This window comes from Heteronotia binoei, chromosome 19 (genome assembly GCF_032191835.1).
Source record: "Heteronotia binoei isolate CCM8104 ecotype False Entrance Well chromosome 19, APGP_CSIRO_Hbin_v1, whole genome shotgun sequence".
In the NCBI taxonomy this organism is placed as follows: Eukaryota; Metazoa; Chordata; class Lepidosauria; order Squamata; family Gekkonidae; genus Heteronotia; species Heteronotia binoei.
The window spans coordinates 5,868,358-5,887,324 of record NC_083241.1 but is presented as its reverse complement, the minus strand read 5'-3'; the positions used below and the strand labels follow the sequence as shown (position 1 = coordinate 5,887,324).

General features: G+C 48.3%; 2 protein-coding genes across 2 annotated transcripts in view; both read left to right on the top strand.

Annotated features, from left to right (window-relative positions):
• Positions 1 to 18,967, top strand: part of RASL12 (RAS like family 12) — an 80,884-nt gene that overhangs the window by 3,763 nt on the left and 58,154 nt on the right. The window contains exons 2-3 of the mRNA XM_060260095.1: positions 755 to 811; positions 10,314 to 10,387. Of these exons, the coding sequence (XP_060116078.1) occupies positions 755 to 811; positions 10,314 to 10,387 (131 nt within the window). The remainder of the gene's footprint in view (positions 1 to 754; positions 812 to 10,313; positions 10,388 to 18,967) is intronic.
• The window catches only part of LOC132587810 (ATP-dependent Clp protease ATP-binding subunit clpX-like, mitochondrial), a 47,091-nt gene continuing 39,553 nt past the window's right edge, over positions 11,430 to 18,967 (top strand). The window contains 1 exon segment of the mRNA XM_060260187.1: positions 11,430 to 11,520. Within this exon segment, the coding sequence (XP_060116170.1) occupies positions 11,430 to 11,520 (91 nt within the window).

Here is an 18,967-nt window from a genome sequence, read left to right as displayed (position 1 = left end):
TTGGTGGTCTCCCATCCAAATACTAACCAGTGTCAAGCGTGGCTAATTCTAATCAATAACTGATGGGTTTATGGTCTGACAAAAGTAGGCCTGGGTAAGATCCGAGAGAACCAAATGCTGTTAGTTTATTATTCTTTCCTGGCTCCTCTTTGCTTTATGACTGTTAATTAGAGGGAACAAAGCAATCAGCACCTTCCCATGAATCCTTCTGCGGGAGGATGAGCCATCTGGGCAATGCAAGGCCGAATGCCTGATAACGCCCTGGGAATGTATGTAGTTTTGATATTCTATGTGTGAACGCTCCCCTGCTTCCCCTCCCGTAGGAATCCCTTTGAAGTGTATCTTAAAAGTTGTGTATCAATGTATTGGTTTCATTCTTCTCAAGCCACGGCTTGAGCCAAAGTATCGGTCTGTCAATAAACGTAGTCTTTGTAGCAACCTCAACTCGTCATTGAACCCGCATGCTTGACAACCAGGGCTGACCCTACTTAGTTTCTAAGGTCTGACGAAAACAGGCTAGCTTGGCCCAGCCAAAACAGGGCTGTTCTAGCTGTAGCCATTTGTTCTTCACACCGTTTCCCCCAAGAGCAGCATTTTTGGCAGCTCAATGGGCGAGGAGGGAGAAGCCAGAAAGTTCTGTTCCACCGACAGAAGGCAGGGTGGAAAATTTAATCTGGATCCAACTCCTCATCTTTCCACTTTTGATGCTGCAAATTGCATGTACTAAATAGCTCTTCTGTCTTGTTCCCTATAGCTCTGACGGTGAAATTTCTGACCAAGAGGTTTATAAGTGAATACGATCCTAATTTAGGTAAGATGTTAACGTACTTGCTTGGGGATGAGTTATTGAGTTTTTTTTTTGTTTGTTTCGCTCTGCTTATTCTGTCTGGACTTGCTTCTTTATCATCTTTAACATTTAACGATATAGGTTGAGCCTAACCTTAGAGAGCTACTGCATGTCTGCAGCAAACTCTAGAGGTATACATAGGCTTGCCAAGTCCAATTCAAGAAATATCTGGGGACTTTGGGGGTGGAGCCAGGAGATTTTGGGGGTGGAGCCAGGAGCAAGGTTATGATAAGCATAACTCCAAAGGGAGTTCTGGCAATCACATTTCAAGGGACCACACACCATTTAAATACCTCCCCTCTATTGGAAATAATGGAGGACAGGGGCATCTTCTTTGGGGGCTGATAGAATTGGACCCCCTGGTCCAGTCCCTTTGAAACTTAGAGGATGTTTTGAGGAGATGCATTGGATGTAGGGTTGCCAATCCCCAGGTGGGGGCAGGGGACCCCCCAGTTTGGAGGCCCTCCCTCCACTTCAGGGTCGTCAGAAAGCAAGGGGGGGGGAGGGAAATGTCTGCTGGGAACTCTGTTATTCCCAATGGAGATTTATTCCCATAGAAAATCATGGAGAATTGATCTGCGGGTATCTGGGGCTCTGGGGGGGGGCTGTTTTTTGGGGTAGAGGCACCAAATTTTCAGTATAGCATCTAGTGCCTCTCCCCAAAATACCCCCCAAGTTTCAAAAAGATTGGACCAATTCTATGAGCCCCAAAAGAAGGTGCCCCTATCCTTCATTATTTCCTATGGAAGGAAGGCATTGAAAAGGTATGCCGTCTCTTTAAATGTGATGGCCAGAACTCTCTTCGGAGTTCAATTGTGCTTGTCACAGCCTTGATTTTGGCTCCACCCCTAATGTCTCCTGGCTCCACCCCCAAAGTCTCCTGACTCCACCCCCAAAGTCCCCAGATATTTCTTGAATTGGACTTGGCAACCCTAATTGGATGCTATGCTACAAATCCGGTGCCTCTATCTCCAAAAACAGCCCCCCCTGAGCCCCAGATATCCACAGATAAATTCTCCATTATACCCTATGGCAAGGGTGGGGAACCTCCATTCCGTGGGCCGTTTACGGCCCTCGAGGTCACTTGGTGTGGCCCTCGGGGATTGCTGGGCCGAACCGAGCCATGTGGCAGCCTCTCTGTGGCCTGGCTGGCCAGCGAGGATCGTGGGGCCCAGCCACACTGTGCAGCAGCCTCCCTGGGGCCAGGCAGGGATCGCAGGGCCCAGATGTACTGTGCGGCAGCCTCCCTGGGGCCTGGCTGGCCGGCCAGAATTTCTGCAGGGCCTGGAAAAGTTACTGTCAGTTTGCACTTGATTATCCTGAGGGTGTGGCCTAATATGCTAATGAGTGTGAGACCTAATATGCTAATATTAGGGGATGTGGTCTAATATGTTACTGAGCTCCTGCTGGGCTTTTTCTACAAAAAAGCCCTGGACCTAAGCATTTGCCTAGGGCAGCGGGCCGTGTGTGTGTGTGTGCCAGATTAGGCTCTCCCCACATGACTTCAAACAGAAAAAACAATTATTTGCATTAATTTTGCTGGCCTGAATCGTTCTCCCTTGGCGGAGCACTGTTTTTTAAGTTGATAATTTTTTGTGGCCCGCGAATGATGTTATAAATATCCATACGGCCCTCGGCAGAAAAAAAGGTTCCCCACATCTGCCCTATGGGAACCGGTCTCTATAGGGTATAATGGAGTGCCAAGCAGACATTTCCCACCCACCCCTTTCTGAACAGGTGCCAGGTAGGTATTCCTCAGCTTCAGCACATGCAAAATGACCCTGGGTTTTTAAGGGTTCTGGCTTTTGCATTCCACATCTGCAAAAGGCACATGTTGCCCCTCTTTGAACAACCTGGGGACTACACATATTGGAAGCATCGATATCGGGAGCTCCCAACACACGCAGTCGTTTCTAGGTTCCTCTTATGCTTATGGGCTTTTTTTGTAGCAGGAACTCTTCTGCATACTAGGCCACACACCCCTGATGTAGCCAATCTTCAAAGAGCTTACAGTAGGCCTTGTATGAAGAGCCCTGAAAGCTCTTGGAGGATCGGCTACATCAGGGGTGTGCAGCCTAATATGCAAAGGAGTTCCTGCTACAAAAAAAAAAAAGCCCCGATGACCACAGAATTCTCAAATGTGAACCTGTTGGCGGCATGCAAAACTCACACTTCTGGTTTCTGGAAAACAATTGATGCCCGCCTCACACCAGCAGAGACCCTCTAGGGGCAAAAGACTCCAGGAAATATTTTTAAGCAACTGTTTGTAGCAGTCCTAAGAGTGCTTAGAAAGAGCACAGCAGAAAAGGAAGGTCCTGTCCTTAGAACTCTGATGAATGCTTGGAAAACTTCACGTCTGCCTTTTGGAGAGAGGCTCGTTGGCCTGAAATGGCCCTCGCCAGAACGTGATGTGGATTTGCCGCAGACAGAAACGAGCCGCCAGTTTTCAGGCCCACATACCAAGGAAAGCAGAGATGGAAAAAATGCTGATTGTATAGAAAGGCTGCACGGACTTAAAAAATCCTCCAAACGCTTTATTTGTATTACTGTCTTTCTTCCCACACGGCAGAGCTGCAGTAGGCAATTAACACAAGTGATGCCTAGCAAGTGGGTGTCTTTTCCCACACACCTAGAGTTTGTTTAAATTGCCAACTTCTATTCTTGTTCTAAAATGGTAGGTTGCTTCCAACTAGCCTTTTAAGCTGGGATTGCAATGGTTTGTTTGTTCAGTTTTTGCAGAGGACTGGTGTAATGTCATTGGCAGCCTGTTGCATTCTAGCGTTTTCCCTGCTATCCTCCTGGTTTCTGGCAGACCAGATTTGTGATGATTTTAAAAAGAAAAAATTAAATGGAATTGCAGCCGGGCTGCCCCACATAGAGAGTTCAAATATCACTGAAGTTTATCAGGATTCAGTTTTTCTTCTTTCGGGGTCTGCTAAGAGAAAGACTTTTTATTCTTTTCCTGTTGCTGGCTATGATGTTCGCAAATCAATTGCTGATTGGCATGGGGCAGAGGTGGGAATTAAATCCCACAGTGAGAAGACCAGCACTGGTGACAAAGATCCCCTCAGACTCCAGACTGCCCCGCCCCTGGCCTTCCTCTCTAATGCTCCACTTCAATAGATTATTGGGAGTGTTTGTGGTTCAATTCACCCAGAAAAAATGTGCAGGGTTAGCACTCCACTTGAACTGACTTTTGCACTGGCACAGAACATGCTGGAAAATCTTAAGAACGTACGAGAAGCCATGTTGGATCAGGCCAATGGCCCTCCAGTCCAACACTCTGTGTCACAGAAGAACATAAGAGAAGCCCTGTTGGATCAGGCCAGTGGCCCATCCAGTCTGTGTCACATAAGAACATAAGAGAAGCCATGTTGGATCAGGCCAGTGGCCCATCCAGTCCAACACTCTGTGTCACATAAGAACATAAGAGAAGCCATGTTGGATCAGGCCAATGGCCCTCCAGTTCAACACTCTGTGTCACATAAGAGAAGCCCTATTGGATCAGGCCAATGGCCCCTCCAGTTCAACACTCTGTGTCACATAAGAACATAAGAGAAGCCATGTTGGATCAGACCAATGGCCCATCCAGTCCAACACTCTGTCACATAAGAACGTAAGAGAAGCCCTGTTGGATCAGGCCAATGGCCCCTCCAGTTCAACACTCTGTGTCACATAAGAACATAAGAGAAGCCATGTTGGATCAGGCCAGTGGCCCATTCAGTCCAACACTCTGTGTCACATAAGTACATAAGAGAAGCCCTGTTGGATCAGGCCAATGGCCCATCCAGTCGAACACACTCTGTCACATAAGAACATAAGAGAAGCCTTGTTGGATCAGGCCAATGGCCCCTCCAGTTCAACACTCTGTGTCACATAGGTACATAAGAGAAGCCCTGTTGGATCAGGCCAATGGCCCATCTAGTCGAACACACTGTGTCACATAAGAACATAAGAGAAGCCCTATTGGATAAGGCCAGTGGCCCATCCAGTCCAACACTGTGTCACATAAGAACATAAGAGAAGACATGTTGGATCAGGCCAGTGGCCCATCCAGTCCAACACTCTGTGTCACATAAGTACATAAGAGAAGCCCTGTTGGATCAGGCCAATGGCCCATCCAGTCGAACACACTGTGTCACATAAGAGAAGCCCTATTGGATCAGGCCAATGGCCCTCCTGTTCAACACTCTGTGTCACATAAGAACATAAGAGAAGCCATGTTGGATCAGGCCAATGGCCCATCCAGTCGAACACACCGTGTCACATAAGAACATAAGAGAAGCCCTATTGGATCAGGCCAGTGGCCTATCCAGTCCAACACTCTGTGTCACATAAGTACATAAGAGAAGCCCTGTTGGATCAGGCCAATGGCCCATCCAGTCGAACACACTGTGTCACATAAGAACATAAGAGAAGCCCTATTGGATCAGGCCAATGGCCCTCCAGTTCAACACTCTGTGTCACATAAGAACATAAGAGAAGCCCTGTTGGATCAGGCCAATGGCCCATCCAGTCCAACACTCTGTGTCACACTCTGTGACACAGATTGTTAGACTGGATGGGCCATTGGCCTGATCCAACATGGCTTCTCTTATGTTCTTATGTCTGAATTAGTCAGAAACTTGCAGTTCTGTGCTGTGATCTTCCCCCACAACGCAGGCTGATCTGAGACCTTAGTGCTTGCAGTCAAAGCTTAGCCTGCCGGATGTTTGACATTCTAGGCATAGTTTGTTCCATCGGTCCGGGTTTGAAAAATTGTTATCTGCCAACTTGACAAAGACAGCCAGGACCTGGGAATGATTCATGGCAAAATTTAGCGAGATTTAGGAGCCCTCTCCCAATCCTCATCTGAGGGTTTAATTCTGAAAAGGATCCAGTCCCCAAATCTCCTATCTCTGAAGCTTAAGGCTGACTTCGGTTTTTTCAAGAGAGGAAGCGAACTGGGCCGTTTCCAGAGCTCTGAAGTCCCTGCAAAAACATGACTCCGAAAAATATATCTCCGCATGAATCACTCAACATTAATTTAGTGGTGAGGAAAGGGCACGAAGGCACTTTTAATTGGACCGAGTTTTTTTTTTTTCCCTTCCTCTGGCTTGAAGGTCACTGTTGTTGTGCTTTGCCGGGACAGTCCAGAACCGCCGGGGTGGGGGTGGAATTTCCATGGCAGGACTGCAGTCCCCTGGGCCTCTGCCCAGTGGCTCTCCATCTGGAAGAAACGAGAGACTCGAAGATGGGGGTGGGGGAGGAGGTAGTTCTGGGAGGGAGGAGATCTTTCAAAGAGCGGAGCCAGAGAGTTTTCTCCCCAGCGGCAGAGGACTTCCAGCGCTCTGCACAAAAGTTGCAGAGATGCAGAAATGTGGAGTTGCCAACTCCGGATTTTTGGGAAATTCCTGGAGGGACATCAGCAGGGTAAAACGCCACAGAGTCCACCCGTCCGAAGCGATGCTCCCTCTAAGCTGTGGGATCTTGTGAGCAAAAATTCTGCTCTGTGAGAAGAAGTTGAGATTGGATTTTAATATCCTGCCTTCCGCGCCAAATCTCAGAATCTCAGAGTGACTCACAATCTCCTTTGCTTTCCTGCCCTGCAATCTACACCCTGTAAGGTGGGTAGGGCTGAGAGAACTCTCCCAGAAGCTGCCCTTTCAAGGACAACTCTGCGAGAGCTATGACTGACCCAAGGCCATTCCAGCAGCTGCAAGTGGAGGAGTGAGGAATCAAACCTGGTTCTCCCAGATAAGAATCTGCACACTTAACCACTACACCAAACTGAGCTACTGGCATTACAGTTGTGAGTGAGCAATTCGGCCACTGCACACATCAGTTGGCTGTGGGGCCGTCCTTCCTGAGCTAAGACAAAAACATGTGAGCCAGAGGCTAAAAAACTTAGCTAGTTCACACTAACTCAGCTTAGAGGGAACACTGCTCCAAAGCAACCATTTTCTGCTTCCTTCTCTCTCTCTTGCTTCCTTCTGCGTCACAGCTTGCTTTGCAAGGCTTGCTCAATCGCACAGGAACTACAGAGCAAAGCCTTTATTTTCTCCATTGGCTTAGGCTGCTCCCTTGGGGACGAAGGGGGGAGAAATAGCTTGCTTTACCAGGGTCTCTCAACCGCACAGCAGAGCTACTGAGCCAAGCCTCTCTTCCTTCTACTGGCTGAGGCTCTTCCCCCTCCTGGTCCCCTGGGGAAGGAAGGAAAGAGCCAGAGCTTCCTTTGCCCCGTTCCCTGGATCCCCTGGGAGAGATGCAGAGAAATCATCATTTAAGTCCAACGAGTGCTAATGTTTTAAGCATGCTTTAAGTTTAAAAAAAAATCTTTGTGTTTGTCTGTGTCCTTTATAAAGTTTATATCTCTGCTCCCTGGCATTTCATTTTATGATACACACGGCCTGGCCCGATGAGGTCTCATGTATGTCACATTCAGCCCTCATAACAAATGACTTCGACACCCCTGTCCTAGAGACTTGGGGGGTGGAACCTGAGGAAGATAGGGACCTGAGCAGGGTCTAATGACCTAGAGCAGGTGTGTCAAACATGTGGTCCAGGTCCCGACTCACGCCCCTGGAGGGCTCTATCAGGCCCCCGAGCAACTGGCTGTCATCTGCTTCCTTCTCCCTCTCTCTTGCTTCCTTCTGCATAACAGTTTGCTTTGCAAGGCTTGCTCCTATCACACAGGAGCCGTAGAGCAAAACCTCTGTTTTCTCCATTGGCTGAGGAATGGGGGGAGGATGCAGAGCTTGCTTTGTCAGGCTCTCTTAATTGCGCAGTGGAGCTACTGTGCCAAGCCTCTCTTCCTTCTATTGGCTGAGGTTCCTCCCCTCAGTCCCCTGGGGAAGGAAGGAAAGAGCCCGGGCTTCTTTTCTCAGTTCCTTGGATCCCATGGGAGAAATACAAAAAAGCACCTTTAAGACCAATGAGTGCTAACGTTTAAAGTTTTTATATATATAAAAACAAATATATATATATATATATATATATATATATATATATATATATATATATATATATATATATATATATATATATATATATATATATATATATATATATATATATATTGTGTTTGTCTGTGTTCTTTATAAAAATTATATCTCTGCTACTTAATCTTAAGAACATAAGAACGTAAGAGAAGCCATGTTAGATCAGGCCAATGGCCCATCCAGTCCAACATTCTGTGTCACACAGCGGCCAAATATATATATATATATACACACACACACACACTGTGGCTAATAGCCACTGATGGACCTCTGCTCCATATTTTTATCTAACCCCCTCTTGAAGGTGGCTATGCTTGTGGCCGCCACCACCTCCTGTGGCAGTGAATTCCACATGTTAATCACCCTTTGGGTGAAGAAGTACTTCCTTTTATCCGTTCTAACCTGTCTGCTCAGCAATTTCATCGAATGCCCACGAGTTCTTGTATTGTGAGAAAGGGAGAAAAGTACTTCTTTCTCTACTTTCTCCATCCCATGCATTATCTTGTAAACCTCTATCATGTCACCCCGCAGTCGACGTTTCTCCAAGCTAAAGAGCCCTAAGCGTTTCAACCTTTCTTCATAGGGAAAGTGTTCCAGCCCTTTAATCTTAAATAGGTACACATATGGTCTGGCCCAACATGTCTCATTTATGTCAGATCCGGCACTCACAACAAATGAGTTCGACACCCTTGCCCTAGAGTCCACCTTCCCAGGCAGCCATTTTCTTCAGGGGTGCTGATCTTGGTCATCTGGAGACCAATCATAATAGTAGAAGGTCTCCAGGTACCACCTGGTAGTTGGCAACTCCAAGCACGGAGCATGCCTGCCATCGCATAAAAGGAGGCGATGTGTTTACCTGCTGAAGAGGTGGCCGGTGACGGATTTTTGGGCTGGCGGTTGCAGGTGGAAGGGCCAGATATTTGAGAAACCCTGCTGCGGAAGCCAGAAGTGTTTGAGGTCCAAAAATGGAGATTGAGAACAAGGGCCCTCCTCGGCGGGACAATAGCCCTCATTCTCTCCGCTTGTTTGTGCTTCTGTGGAGAAATATGCACCAGGCTGCCAAAGGCTTCACTGGTGTCTCGGTGACCAGGAGGTGGAGAGATTCAGTTGCAGGTACTTGGCAGGTGGCGGTTTCGAGTCAGGCTTCGAGGCCGGGAGTAGAGGGCAAGAAGGGTGGCCTGCAACTCCTCCTGCAGGGCAAGGCAAGGCTGCCCGTGTGTGTGAAATTAACACCCAGTCCCGACTTACTGGCAATTCTGTGAACGAACTATTATCTTCCTAAACATCCATCCAGGTGGGCAACTATGTTCATCTGAAGTAAGGTTGCCAACTCCAACTCAAGAAATATCTGGGGACATTGGGGGTGGAGCCAGGAGACTTTGGGAGGTGGAGCCACGATCAAGGGTGTCATAAGCACAACAGATCTCCAAAGGGAGTTCTGGCCATTAAAGGTGATTACCATTAAAGGTGACCGCACACCTTTTCAATGCCTTCCCTCCGTTTGGAAATAATGAAGGAGAGGGGCACCTTCCGGGGGCTCATAGAATTGGACCCCCTGGTCCAGTCTTTTTGAAACTTGAAGGGTGTTTTGAGGAGAGGCACTCGATGTTATGAAGTAGCACTATTGCAATGCTATTTGATTGTTTTAATATTGCTTATTGTATATTGTGTATTTTATGTTGTCAGCTGCCTTAAGGCTGCATAGAATGGGTGGGATATAAATATAACAGAAATTAAATAAATTAAAAAATAAATGAGATGACCACAACTCCCTTCGGAGTTCAATCGTGCTTGCCATAAGCTTGCTTCTGGCTCCACCCCCCAAAGTTTCCTGGCTCCACCCCCGAAGTTCCAAGATATTTCCTGAGTCAGACCTGACAATCCACAGCACAAGCCCAGGATCGGGGAAGGAATTTGCCCCACTCCATGTCCCCAGAGGGCAAGAAGTTTTAGTCACAAATTGCCCACTTAACTTTGTGCAGTTTGCAGAGCTTCTTTGTGGCCCAGTGGACTGTTGAGGCCTGAGTCTTTCTCCTGAGGGTAAAGCCCCCTTTGGTAGGGTTGCCAAGTCCAATTCAAGAAATATCTGGGGATATTTTCTATTATTTCCTATGAGAATCAATCTCCACACAGGGAATAATGAAGTTCTCAGCAGACGTTCCCCCCCCCCCCCCCCACTTTTCTGGCAACTCTGAAGTGAGGGCTTGGCCTCTCTACTCACGAGTTGCAGCCAACTTCTTCCAAGTAACACAGACACCCCATTCACACCCTTTCAATCAGTGACTGGAGCCTCCGGAGGGGGAAAAAAATCACATGGTGGGTTTGGGGACCGGGGCTTCCCCCGTCGGCCAGCTGACTGGGGGCGGGAAGGAGACTGGGAAAGCGGAAGAACCCCCGCTGGGACCTGGGGATTGGCAAGCCTACCCTTTGGAGAGATGAGAAGCTGCCCTTCAGACAAGCTTGCGTTTTTCTGTTTTGTTTCGCAGAGGACACCTATGCTTCAGAAGAAGTGGTCGACCAACAGCCGGTTCTGCTGAAGGTGATGGATACGGCTGACCAGGTATGGAGAACTGAGCGATGGTCAGTGCCAGGAATTGTCCCACAATCCCTCCATTTCCCCCCAACTCTCTCTCTCTCAGTCAGTCAGCCAGTCAAAATTTTATTGTGTATAGCCATTGGCCCTTACAACACAGAACCCGAACAACAGAGTTCCCAATTAACACCTTAAAAGTTCTCCGGAAAGGCCAACCTCAAGAAGTTACAGCATTTGTTATCAGTCTTGCTCTTACCTTCTTAGCTTCAAGAGCAAACTAAGAGACTCTGTAGCAGGGATGTCAAGCTCATTTGTAAGAAGGGCCAGATCTGATGTAAACGAGACCTTGTCGGGCCGGGCCACGAGTGTCATAAAATGCAATGCCAGGTAGCGGAGATACAAACTTTAGAAAGGACACAGAAAAACACAATTAAAGATTTTGTATCTCTCCTGTGTGATCGAGGGAACTGGGCAAAGGAAGCTCTGGCTTTTCCCCTCGCTCCCCAGGGGATGAGGAGGAGGCTCAGCAAGTAGAAGGAAAAGAGGCTTGGCTTAGTAGCTCTACTATGGGATTGGAAGAGCATGGCAAAGTAACCTCTTCTTCCTCTCCTTCCTCCCCATGGGAGGAGCCTCAGCCAATAGAGAAAACCAAGGCTTTTCTCTGTAGCTCCTGGGCAAATGACCAAGCCTGGCAAAGCAAGCTGTGACGCAGAAGGAAGCAACAGAGAGGTAGAAGAAAGCAGATTTGCTCGTGGGCCTGATAGGAACCCTCCAGGGGCCTGATCCAGCCCCTGGGCCAAACGTTTGACACCCCTGCTCTGTAGGACACATGAGGATCATTGTCAGATGACAGAAATATAATCTTTTAAGTTTCTGAACGTGCTTTTAAGGAGGTTAGCACTCCAGACAGAAATTTAATTCTGGGGACGTTGTAGAGTGGGCAAGATAGAATATAATGGGACAGGTTCTCTGTCATAGGTGAACCACAAATGCAAAAACAATGTTCTGTTGGGATGTGGGAACTCTCTCTCCTCCTTTCTCTGTGGAATTTGGGGCAGAGGTAGCGGGTATGCTGCCCTTGAAGGAGTTCTCTGCCTCTGCTTGTGTATTGATAATAGAGCTGATAGACCCTGACCTGGAGTGCCCAGACGAGCTCAATGGTCAGATGTCCGAAGCTAAGCAGGGTCGACTCTTGCAAGTACTTGGATGGGAGACCTCCTTGAAATACCAGAGCTGGAGGCAGGGGCAGGCTTTATTCAGCCACCTGTCTGAATATCCTCCAGCCCCCAATAGGGGTCAGTCACCAGAAGCTGGCATGACTTCCAGGTGCATACCCACCCACCCATGCACATTACCGCCCCCCCCCCCCCAAAAATAGATCTGATAGTACAAAGAGACTAAGTCTCCAACAGGGTTTAAGTACAGAAGAGTAGCCATGTTGGATCAGGCCAATGGCCCATCCAGGCCAAAACTCTGTGAAACACAGTGGCCAAAAAACCCAGGTGCCATCAGGAAGTCCATCAGTGGGGCCAGGGCACTAGAAGCCCTCCCACTGTTGCCTCCCCCCAAGCATCAAGAATAAAGAGCTTCACTGCCCCAGACAGAGAGTTCCATCAATACTCTGTGGCTAATAGCCACTGATGGACCTATATAAGAACCTAAGAGAAGCCATGTTGGATCAGGCCAATGGCCCATCCAGTCCAACACTCTGTCACACAGGGGCCAAAAAAACCACGTGCCATTAGGAGGTCTATCAGTGGGGCCAGGACACTAGAAGCCCTCCCACTGTGCCCCCCCAAGCACCAAGAATACAGAGCATTACTGCCTCAGACAGAGTTCCAACAATACGCTATGGCTAATAGCCACTGATGGACCTACATAAGAACATAGGAGAAACCATGTTGGATCAGGCCAGTGGCCCATCCAGTCCAACACTCTGTGTTACATAGTGGACAAAAAAAAACAGGCACCATCAGGAGGTCCATCAGTGGGGCCAGGACACCAGAAGCCCTCCCACTGTGCCTCTCCCCATCCAAGCACCAAGAATACAGAGCATCACTTGCGTCAGATAAATAGCTCCAGCAATACGCTGTGTTATAATAATTTCTTCTCTGAAGGAGGCCAAACTCAGCCAACACTGCCTCTGGAACGCCTTGCCACTTGAGGAAAGAGGAGAGTGTGCAACAGTGCAAAAGAAACAGATTTGGATTCACTTTCCGTTTTCCTATGTCCTGAATTACTGTCCTGAATTATTACTCTTCTCTGCAAGAGCTGAACTGATCCCCAGACATCAGCAGCTAGGAAAGTGAGGCATCTTTTCCCAAGCCTTCGCTGCCTCCTGCTAGGTTCAAGTTTTGATCTGGCAGTTTGTGGTGGAAGCTTGAGAGGGGATGGGCTAGAGTTGCCAACCTCCAGGTAGGGCCTGGAGATTTCCCAAAATCGCAGCCGATCTCCAGACTACAGAGATGACGAGTTCGCCTGGAGAAAACGGCTGCTTTGGAGGGTGGACAATATGACGTTATAGCCCGCTGAGGCTCCTCCCCTCCCTGAACCCCACCCCCCCAGACTTGACCTTTATATCTCCACAAATTTCCCCTTCTCGAGTTGGCAACCCTTAAATGGGTGTAGCTTTTACTTGCTGCACCAAAATACCTCAAATGGAGGGCAGCTCTCAGGCAAACAGAGCAGGGTTTCTCTTAAAGCTGAAATCAGAGCACTTTTTAATTAGCATTCGAAAAAGCTGAGTCACAGATCTAATAAGCAAATACCAAAGCCAGCCAGCAGACACCCCCCCACCCCACCCCGCCTGGAGAAGCAGAATTTGCTAACCTGGCATAGCTCAGAGTTCCCCAGTCCAGCATCCACTGGCACAATGGGCTGTTCATGCGCTGCCAACCAAGCGCAAAGTATGTCCGATGGCTGGGGGGGGGGGCATTGAAACAATAGACAAAAGGGGAGGGGGAGGTTGCTAACAGCTGGACTTTGCAGCCCCTTTCCCTATGAGTAGGGTTGCCAAGTCCAATTCAAGAAATATCTGGGGACTTTGGGGGTGGAGCCGGGAGACACTGGGGGTGGAGCCAGGAATAAGGGTGTGACAAGCATCATTGGACTCCAAGGGAGTTCTGGCCATTACATTTAAAGGGACAGCACACCTTTTTAAATGTCTTCCATCCATAGGAAATAATGAAGGATAGGGGCACCTTCTTTTGGGGCTCATAGAATTGGACCCCCTGGTCCAATAGTTTTGAAACTTGGGGAGGTACTTTGAGGAGAGGCACTAATAATAATAATAATAATAATAATAGATTTTATTTATATCCCGCCCTCCCCGCCTAGGCGGCTCAGGGCGGCTAACAACATTTCACACAATTAACATAAATAGATAAAACTTTAAATTTAACAATTAAAAAGAAATTAAACATAAAAACCAGTTAATTAAGTTAAAATACATAATTCAAATTACATTAAATATATCTGGCAGCAATAAAATTGTTTGGCGCTGGTTCTGCCAGTTTAGATAGTTCCGTGATCGTATTATAGATGGCGGTTCTTTATTCTTAGCAACTCAGCAGTCGATATTGGCATAGGCTTGTCTGAAAAGGGCGGTCTTGCAGGCCCTGCGGAACTGGTCAAGGTTCCGCAGGGCCCGCACTTCCTCCGGAAGTTGGTTCCACTAGATACTATATTGAAATTTTGGTGCCTCTACCTCAAGAAACAGCTCCCCCAGAGCCCCCGAAACCTCCAGATCAATTCCCCATTATACCCTATGAGAATCGATCTCCACATAGGGAATAATGATGTGCTCAGCAGACGTTTCCCTCCCCCCCCCCCACGCACCCCGTTTCTGGAGACTCTGAAGTGAGAGATTGGCCTCTCTACTCACGAGTTGCTGCCAACTTCTCCAAAGTAACACAGACACACCATCCCAAGAGGAAGCCTTTCAATCGGAGACTGAAGCCTCCGGAGGTGGAAAGGCACATGGTCCTCTGGAGGTGGGGCTTCCCCCCACTGGCCAGCTGACTGGAAGCGGGAAGGAACCTGGGAAAGCGGAAGAACTCCCACTGGGACCTGGGGACTGGCAAGCCTAGACTCAAGGTTAGGATTCGTTTTAGGAAAAAGATGAGCCGCGGCAGTGTATGTGATTATGAATGATGTGGAGCTCTTCACGCTCTCTCACACAACTTGGACTTCATTCGGACATCACAACAAACTTGCACGCTGTGGCTCAGGGGCAGAGCCTGTGGTTGGCATACAGAAGGTCCCAGGTTCGAACTCCAGCATCTCTAGTTAAAAGACCTGGCAGCAGGGGATGTGAAAGACCTCGCTGAGACCCTGGAGAGCCACGGCCGGTCCGAATAGACCACTGATGGACCAGGAGGTCTGATTCCGTAGAAGACAGCTTCATGAGTTAATCTGACACAAAATTAACATTTGCATAATCCTGGTTAGAATCCTGGTTTACCCGTGAAGAAGTGCCCCGTGGCGCAGAGTGTTAAAGCTGCAGTATTGCAGTCCTAAGCTCTCCTCACGACCTGAGTTCGATCCCTGGCGGAAGCTGGGTTTTCAAGTAGCCGGCTCGAGGTGGACTCAGCCTTCCATCCTTCCGAGGTTGGTCAAATGAGTCCCCAGCTTGCTGGGGGGAAAGTGTAGAGGACTGGGGAAAATGAGGTTCCTTCCATCCTTCTGAGGTTGGTCAAATGAGTCCCCAGCTTGCTGGGGGGAAAGTGTAGAGGACTGGGGGAAATGAGGTTCCTTCCATCCTTCCGAGGTTGGTCAAATGAGTCCCCAGCTTGCTGGGGGGAAAGTGTAGAGGACTGGGGAAAGGAAATGCAAACCACCCCGTAAAAAAAGTCTGCTGTGAAAACGTTGTGAGAGCAACGTCACCCCAGAGTCGGAAATGACTGGTGCTTGCACAGGGGACCTTTCCTTACCTTACCTGTGAATGCCGGCAGGTGGATTCACTTCTGTTAGCCCCCCCCCCCCCCTCTTCTCCCAACTAGGATTCTAAACCAAGTTTAAGCCATATTTAGAATCCTGGAGTGCAGGAATTAAACTGACTTCCAGGTAACTGGCATATTTCCATTTGGCTGTCTGTCACAGGTTTGTTTCCATCAGGGATTTCCCACTCGAGTGAGGGGGCATGAAGTTGAGCCCACGAACAGCCTGAGTTTGTGCACCCCCCTGGCTTAACTCAGACACATTTGTGGCATCTGAAGGCCACCCCCCCCCCTCCCAGCACTGCATTGGGCTAAGTTGTTAGCAGTCCTGAATTGTGCTTTTAAATCTTGGTTTATATGTTTTTGTTATTGTTGTTCAATTGCAATGTCGACTCTGACTCTTTGCGACTCCATAGACAAAGTCACCCCAGGCCCTCCTTTCTTCCACCATCCTCTGAAGTCTATATGTTTTTAGAAGAAGAAGAAGATATTGGATTTCTGTCCCCCCCTCCACTCCGAAGAGTCTCAGAGCGGCTCACAATCTCCTTTACCTTCCTCCCCCACAACAGACCCCCTGTGAGGTAGATGAAGATATTGGATTTATATCCCGCCCTCCACTCCGAAGAGTCTCAGAGCGGCTCGCAATCTCCTCTACCTTCCTCCCCCACAACAGACACCCTGTGAGGTAGATGAAGATATTGGATTTATATCCCGCCCTCCACTCCGAAGAGTCTCAGAGCGGCTCACAATCTCCTTTCCCTTCCCCCCCCCCCACAACAGACACCCTGTGAGGTAGATGAAGATATTGGATTTATATCCCGCCCTCCACTCCGAAGAGTCTCAGAGCGAATCACAATCTCCTTTACCTTCCTCCCCCACAACAGACACCCTGTGAGGTGGGTGGGGCTGGAGAGGGCTCTCACAGCAGCTGCCCTTTCAAGGACAACCTCTGCCAGAGCTATGGCTGACCCAAGGCCATTCCAGCAGGTGCAAGTGAAGGAGTGGGAAATCAAACCCGGTTCTCCCAGATAAGAGTCCGCACACTTAACCACTACACCAAACTGGTTTAATTAAGAGCCAGTTTGGTGCAGTGGTTAAGTGCGTGGACTCTTACTTGGGAGAACCAGGTTTGATTCCCCACTTCTCCACTTGCAGCTGCTGGAAGGGCCTTGGGTCAGTCATAGCTCTCGCAGGAGTTGTCCTTGAAAGGGCAGCTGCTGTGAGAGCCCTCTCAGTCCCACCCACCTCACAGGGTGTCTGTTGTGGGGGGAGAAGATATAGGAGATTGTAAGCCACTCTGAGTCTCTGATTCAGGGAGAAGGGCAGGGTATAAATCCGCAATTCTTCTAAACTAAACTATATGTTTTTTGTTTGATTAATTTTACATATTTTATCTATGTTGTAAGATGGGCTCTGTTAAGGAAACTAATACATGTTTTAAATAAATGGGATGGCCAAGCATAAAACTATGAAAGGTGTGTGGAGAGAGAGAACTTTTGACCCTTGGTGTTACCGATAAGTCAGTGGAAAGAAGAGACTCTGTTTCAGGGCAGGCCAAAGAAAGCACCTGACTTCATCATTGTGGACTGCAGAACTCCCTGCCACAAGAATATAGTCTATTACCCACTTTGAGGCAGGTTATCAGAAACTCTGTGTGGAAAAGTGGGCGTGCTTGGAACTAAAGAGAAAGGGTCCCAGCAATCACTAAGAGACTTTAAAACTATACAGGTTTTTTTTTTTTTTTTGGTGGGGGCGGCGTTATGTTCATATAATGTTTATTTTTAAAAGGGCAAAAGGTAGTCCCCCGTGCAAGCACCAGTCGTTTCTGACTCTGGGGTGACGTCGCATCACGATGTTTTCTTGACAGACTTTTGACGGGGTGGTTTGCCATTGCCTTCCCCAAGCATCTACACTTTCCCCCCAGCAAGCTGGTACTCATTTGACCGACCTCGGAAGGATGGAAGGCTGAGTCAACCTTGAGCCGGCTACCTGAACCAGCTTCCGCCAAGATCAAACTCAGGTTATGAGCAGAGAGCTCAGACTGCAGTACTGCAGCTTTACCACTCTGCACCACGGGGCTCATATTTAAAAGACATTTAAAAAATAAGTCCAAGGCAGATGGTCCCACAAAAGTAAAAAATATACTTTAATATTTGGTTGAAAGTTTCCTGTGCATTTCTCCAACAGGCATCTTCAAGGGAATCCGTACATAGTGCAATTTGATTTTCTTAAAGCGACACTTTATTGATTTCCATAATTTTAACAAAATAACCATTGCTATAACATTATGAGAACTCAGTATTGCATTTGTGTACTATATTACAGATTCCCCCTAAAGAAACCTGTTGGTGAAACACACGGGGAATTTTTAGCTGAGTACTAAATTAGTAATTTTATTTTATCTTTTATTTTATTTTACTTTCGCCATCAGCTGTGGCATCAGCTGTGCTGTAATTTTTATCTCCTGTGCCAGTTTGGTGTAGTGGTTAAGTGTGCGGACTCTTATCTGGGAGAACCGGGTTTGATTCCCCACTCCTCCACTTGCACCTGCTGGAATGGCCTTGGGTCAGCCAGAGCTCTCTTATTTGGGAGAACCGGGTTTGATTCCCCACTCCTCCACTTGCAGCTGCTGGAATGGCCTTGGGTCAGCCAGAGCTCTCTTATCAGGGAGAACCGGGTTTGATCCCCCAATCCTCCACTTGCACCTGCTAGCATGGCCTTGGGTCAGCCATAGCTCTGGCAGAGGTTGTCCTTGAAAGGGCAGCTGCTGTGAGAGCCCTCTCCAGCCCCACCCACCTCACAGGGTGTCTGTTGTGGGGGAGGAAGGTAAAGGAGATTGTGAGCCGCTCTGAGACTCTTCGGAGTGGAGGGCGGGATATAAATCCAATATCTTCTTCTTCTTCTTCTCCTGGCTTGGTGCTACCCAAAAAGCCCTGCATGAAACAATGGTGACATCAGGGGTGTGTGGCCTAATATGCAAATGAGCTCATGCTAGGGTTGCCAATCCCCAGGTGGGGGCAGGGGATCCCCTGGTTTGGAGACCCTTCCCCCGCTTCAGGGTCGTCAGAAAGCGGGGGGAGGAGAGGGAAATGTCTGCTGAGAACTCTATTATTCCCTATAGATATTTATTCCCATAGAAAATCATGGGGAATTGATCCGTGGGTATCTGGGGCTCTGGGGGGGCTGTTATTTGGGATAGAGGCACCAAATTTTCAGTATAGCATCTAGTGCCTCTCCCCAAAATACCCCCCAAGTTTCAAAAAGATTGGACCAGGGGGTCCAATTCTGTGAGCCCCAAAAGAAGGTGCCCCTATCCTTCATGATTTCCTATGGAAAGAAGGCTTGAAAAGGCGTGCCGTCCCTTTAAATGTGATGGCCAGAACTCCCTTTGGAGTTCAATGATGCTTGTCACAGCCTTGATCTTGGCTCCGCCCCTAATGTCTCCTGGCTCCACCCCCAAAGTCCGCAGATATTTCTTGAATTGGACTTGGCAAGCCTAGCTCCTGCTGGGCTTTTCCTACAAAAACAGCCCTGCTGCTGGCCATTTAAAAGGGAAGGGTCAGGAAAGGTGGAGCGTACTTTGCTTGGAGCTGACAGCTTTCCTTGAACTCAGCCTACTGGAATGCTGGGAACCGATGTTCCCTCTAAGCTGCAGAGGCTTGTTAGCAAA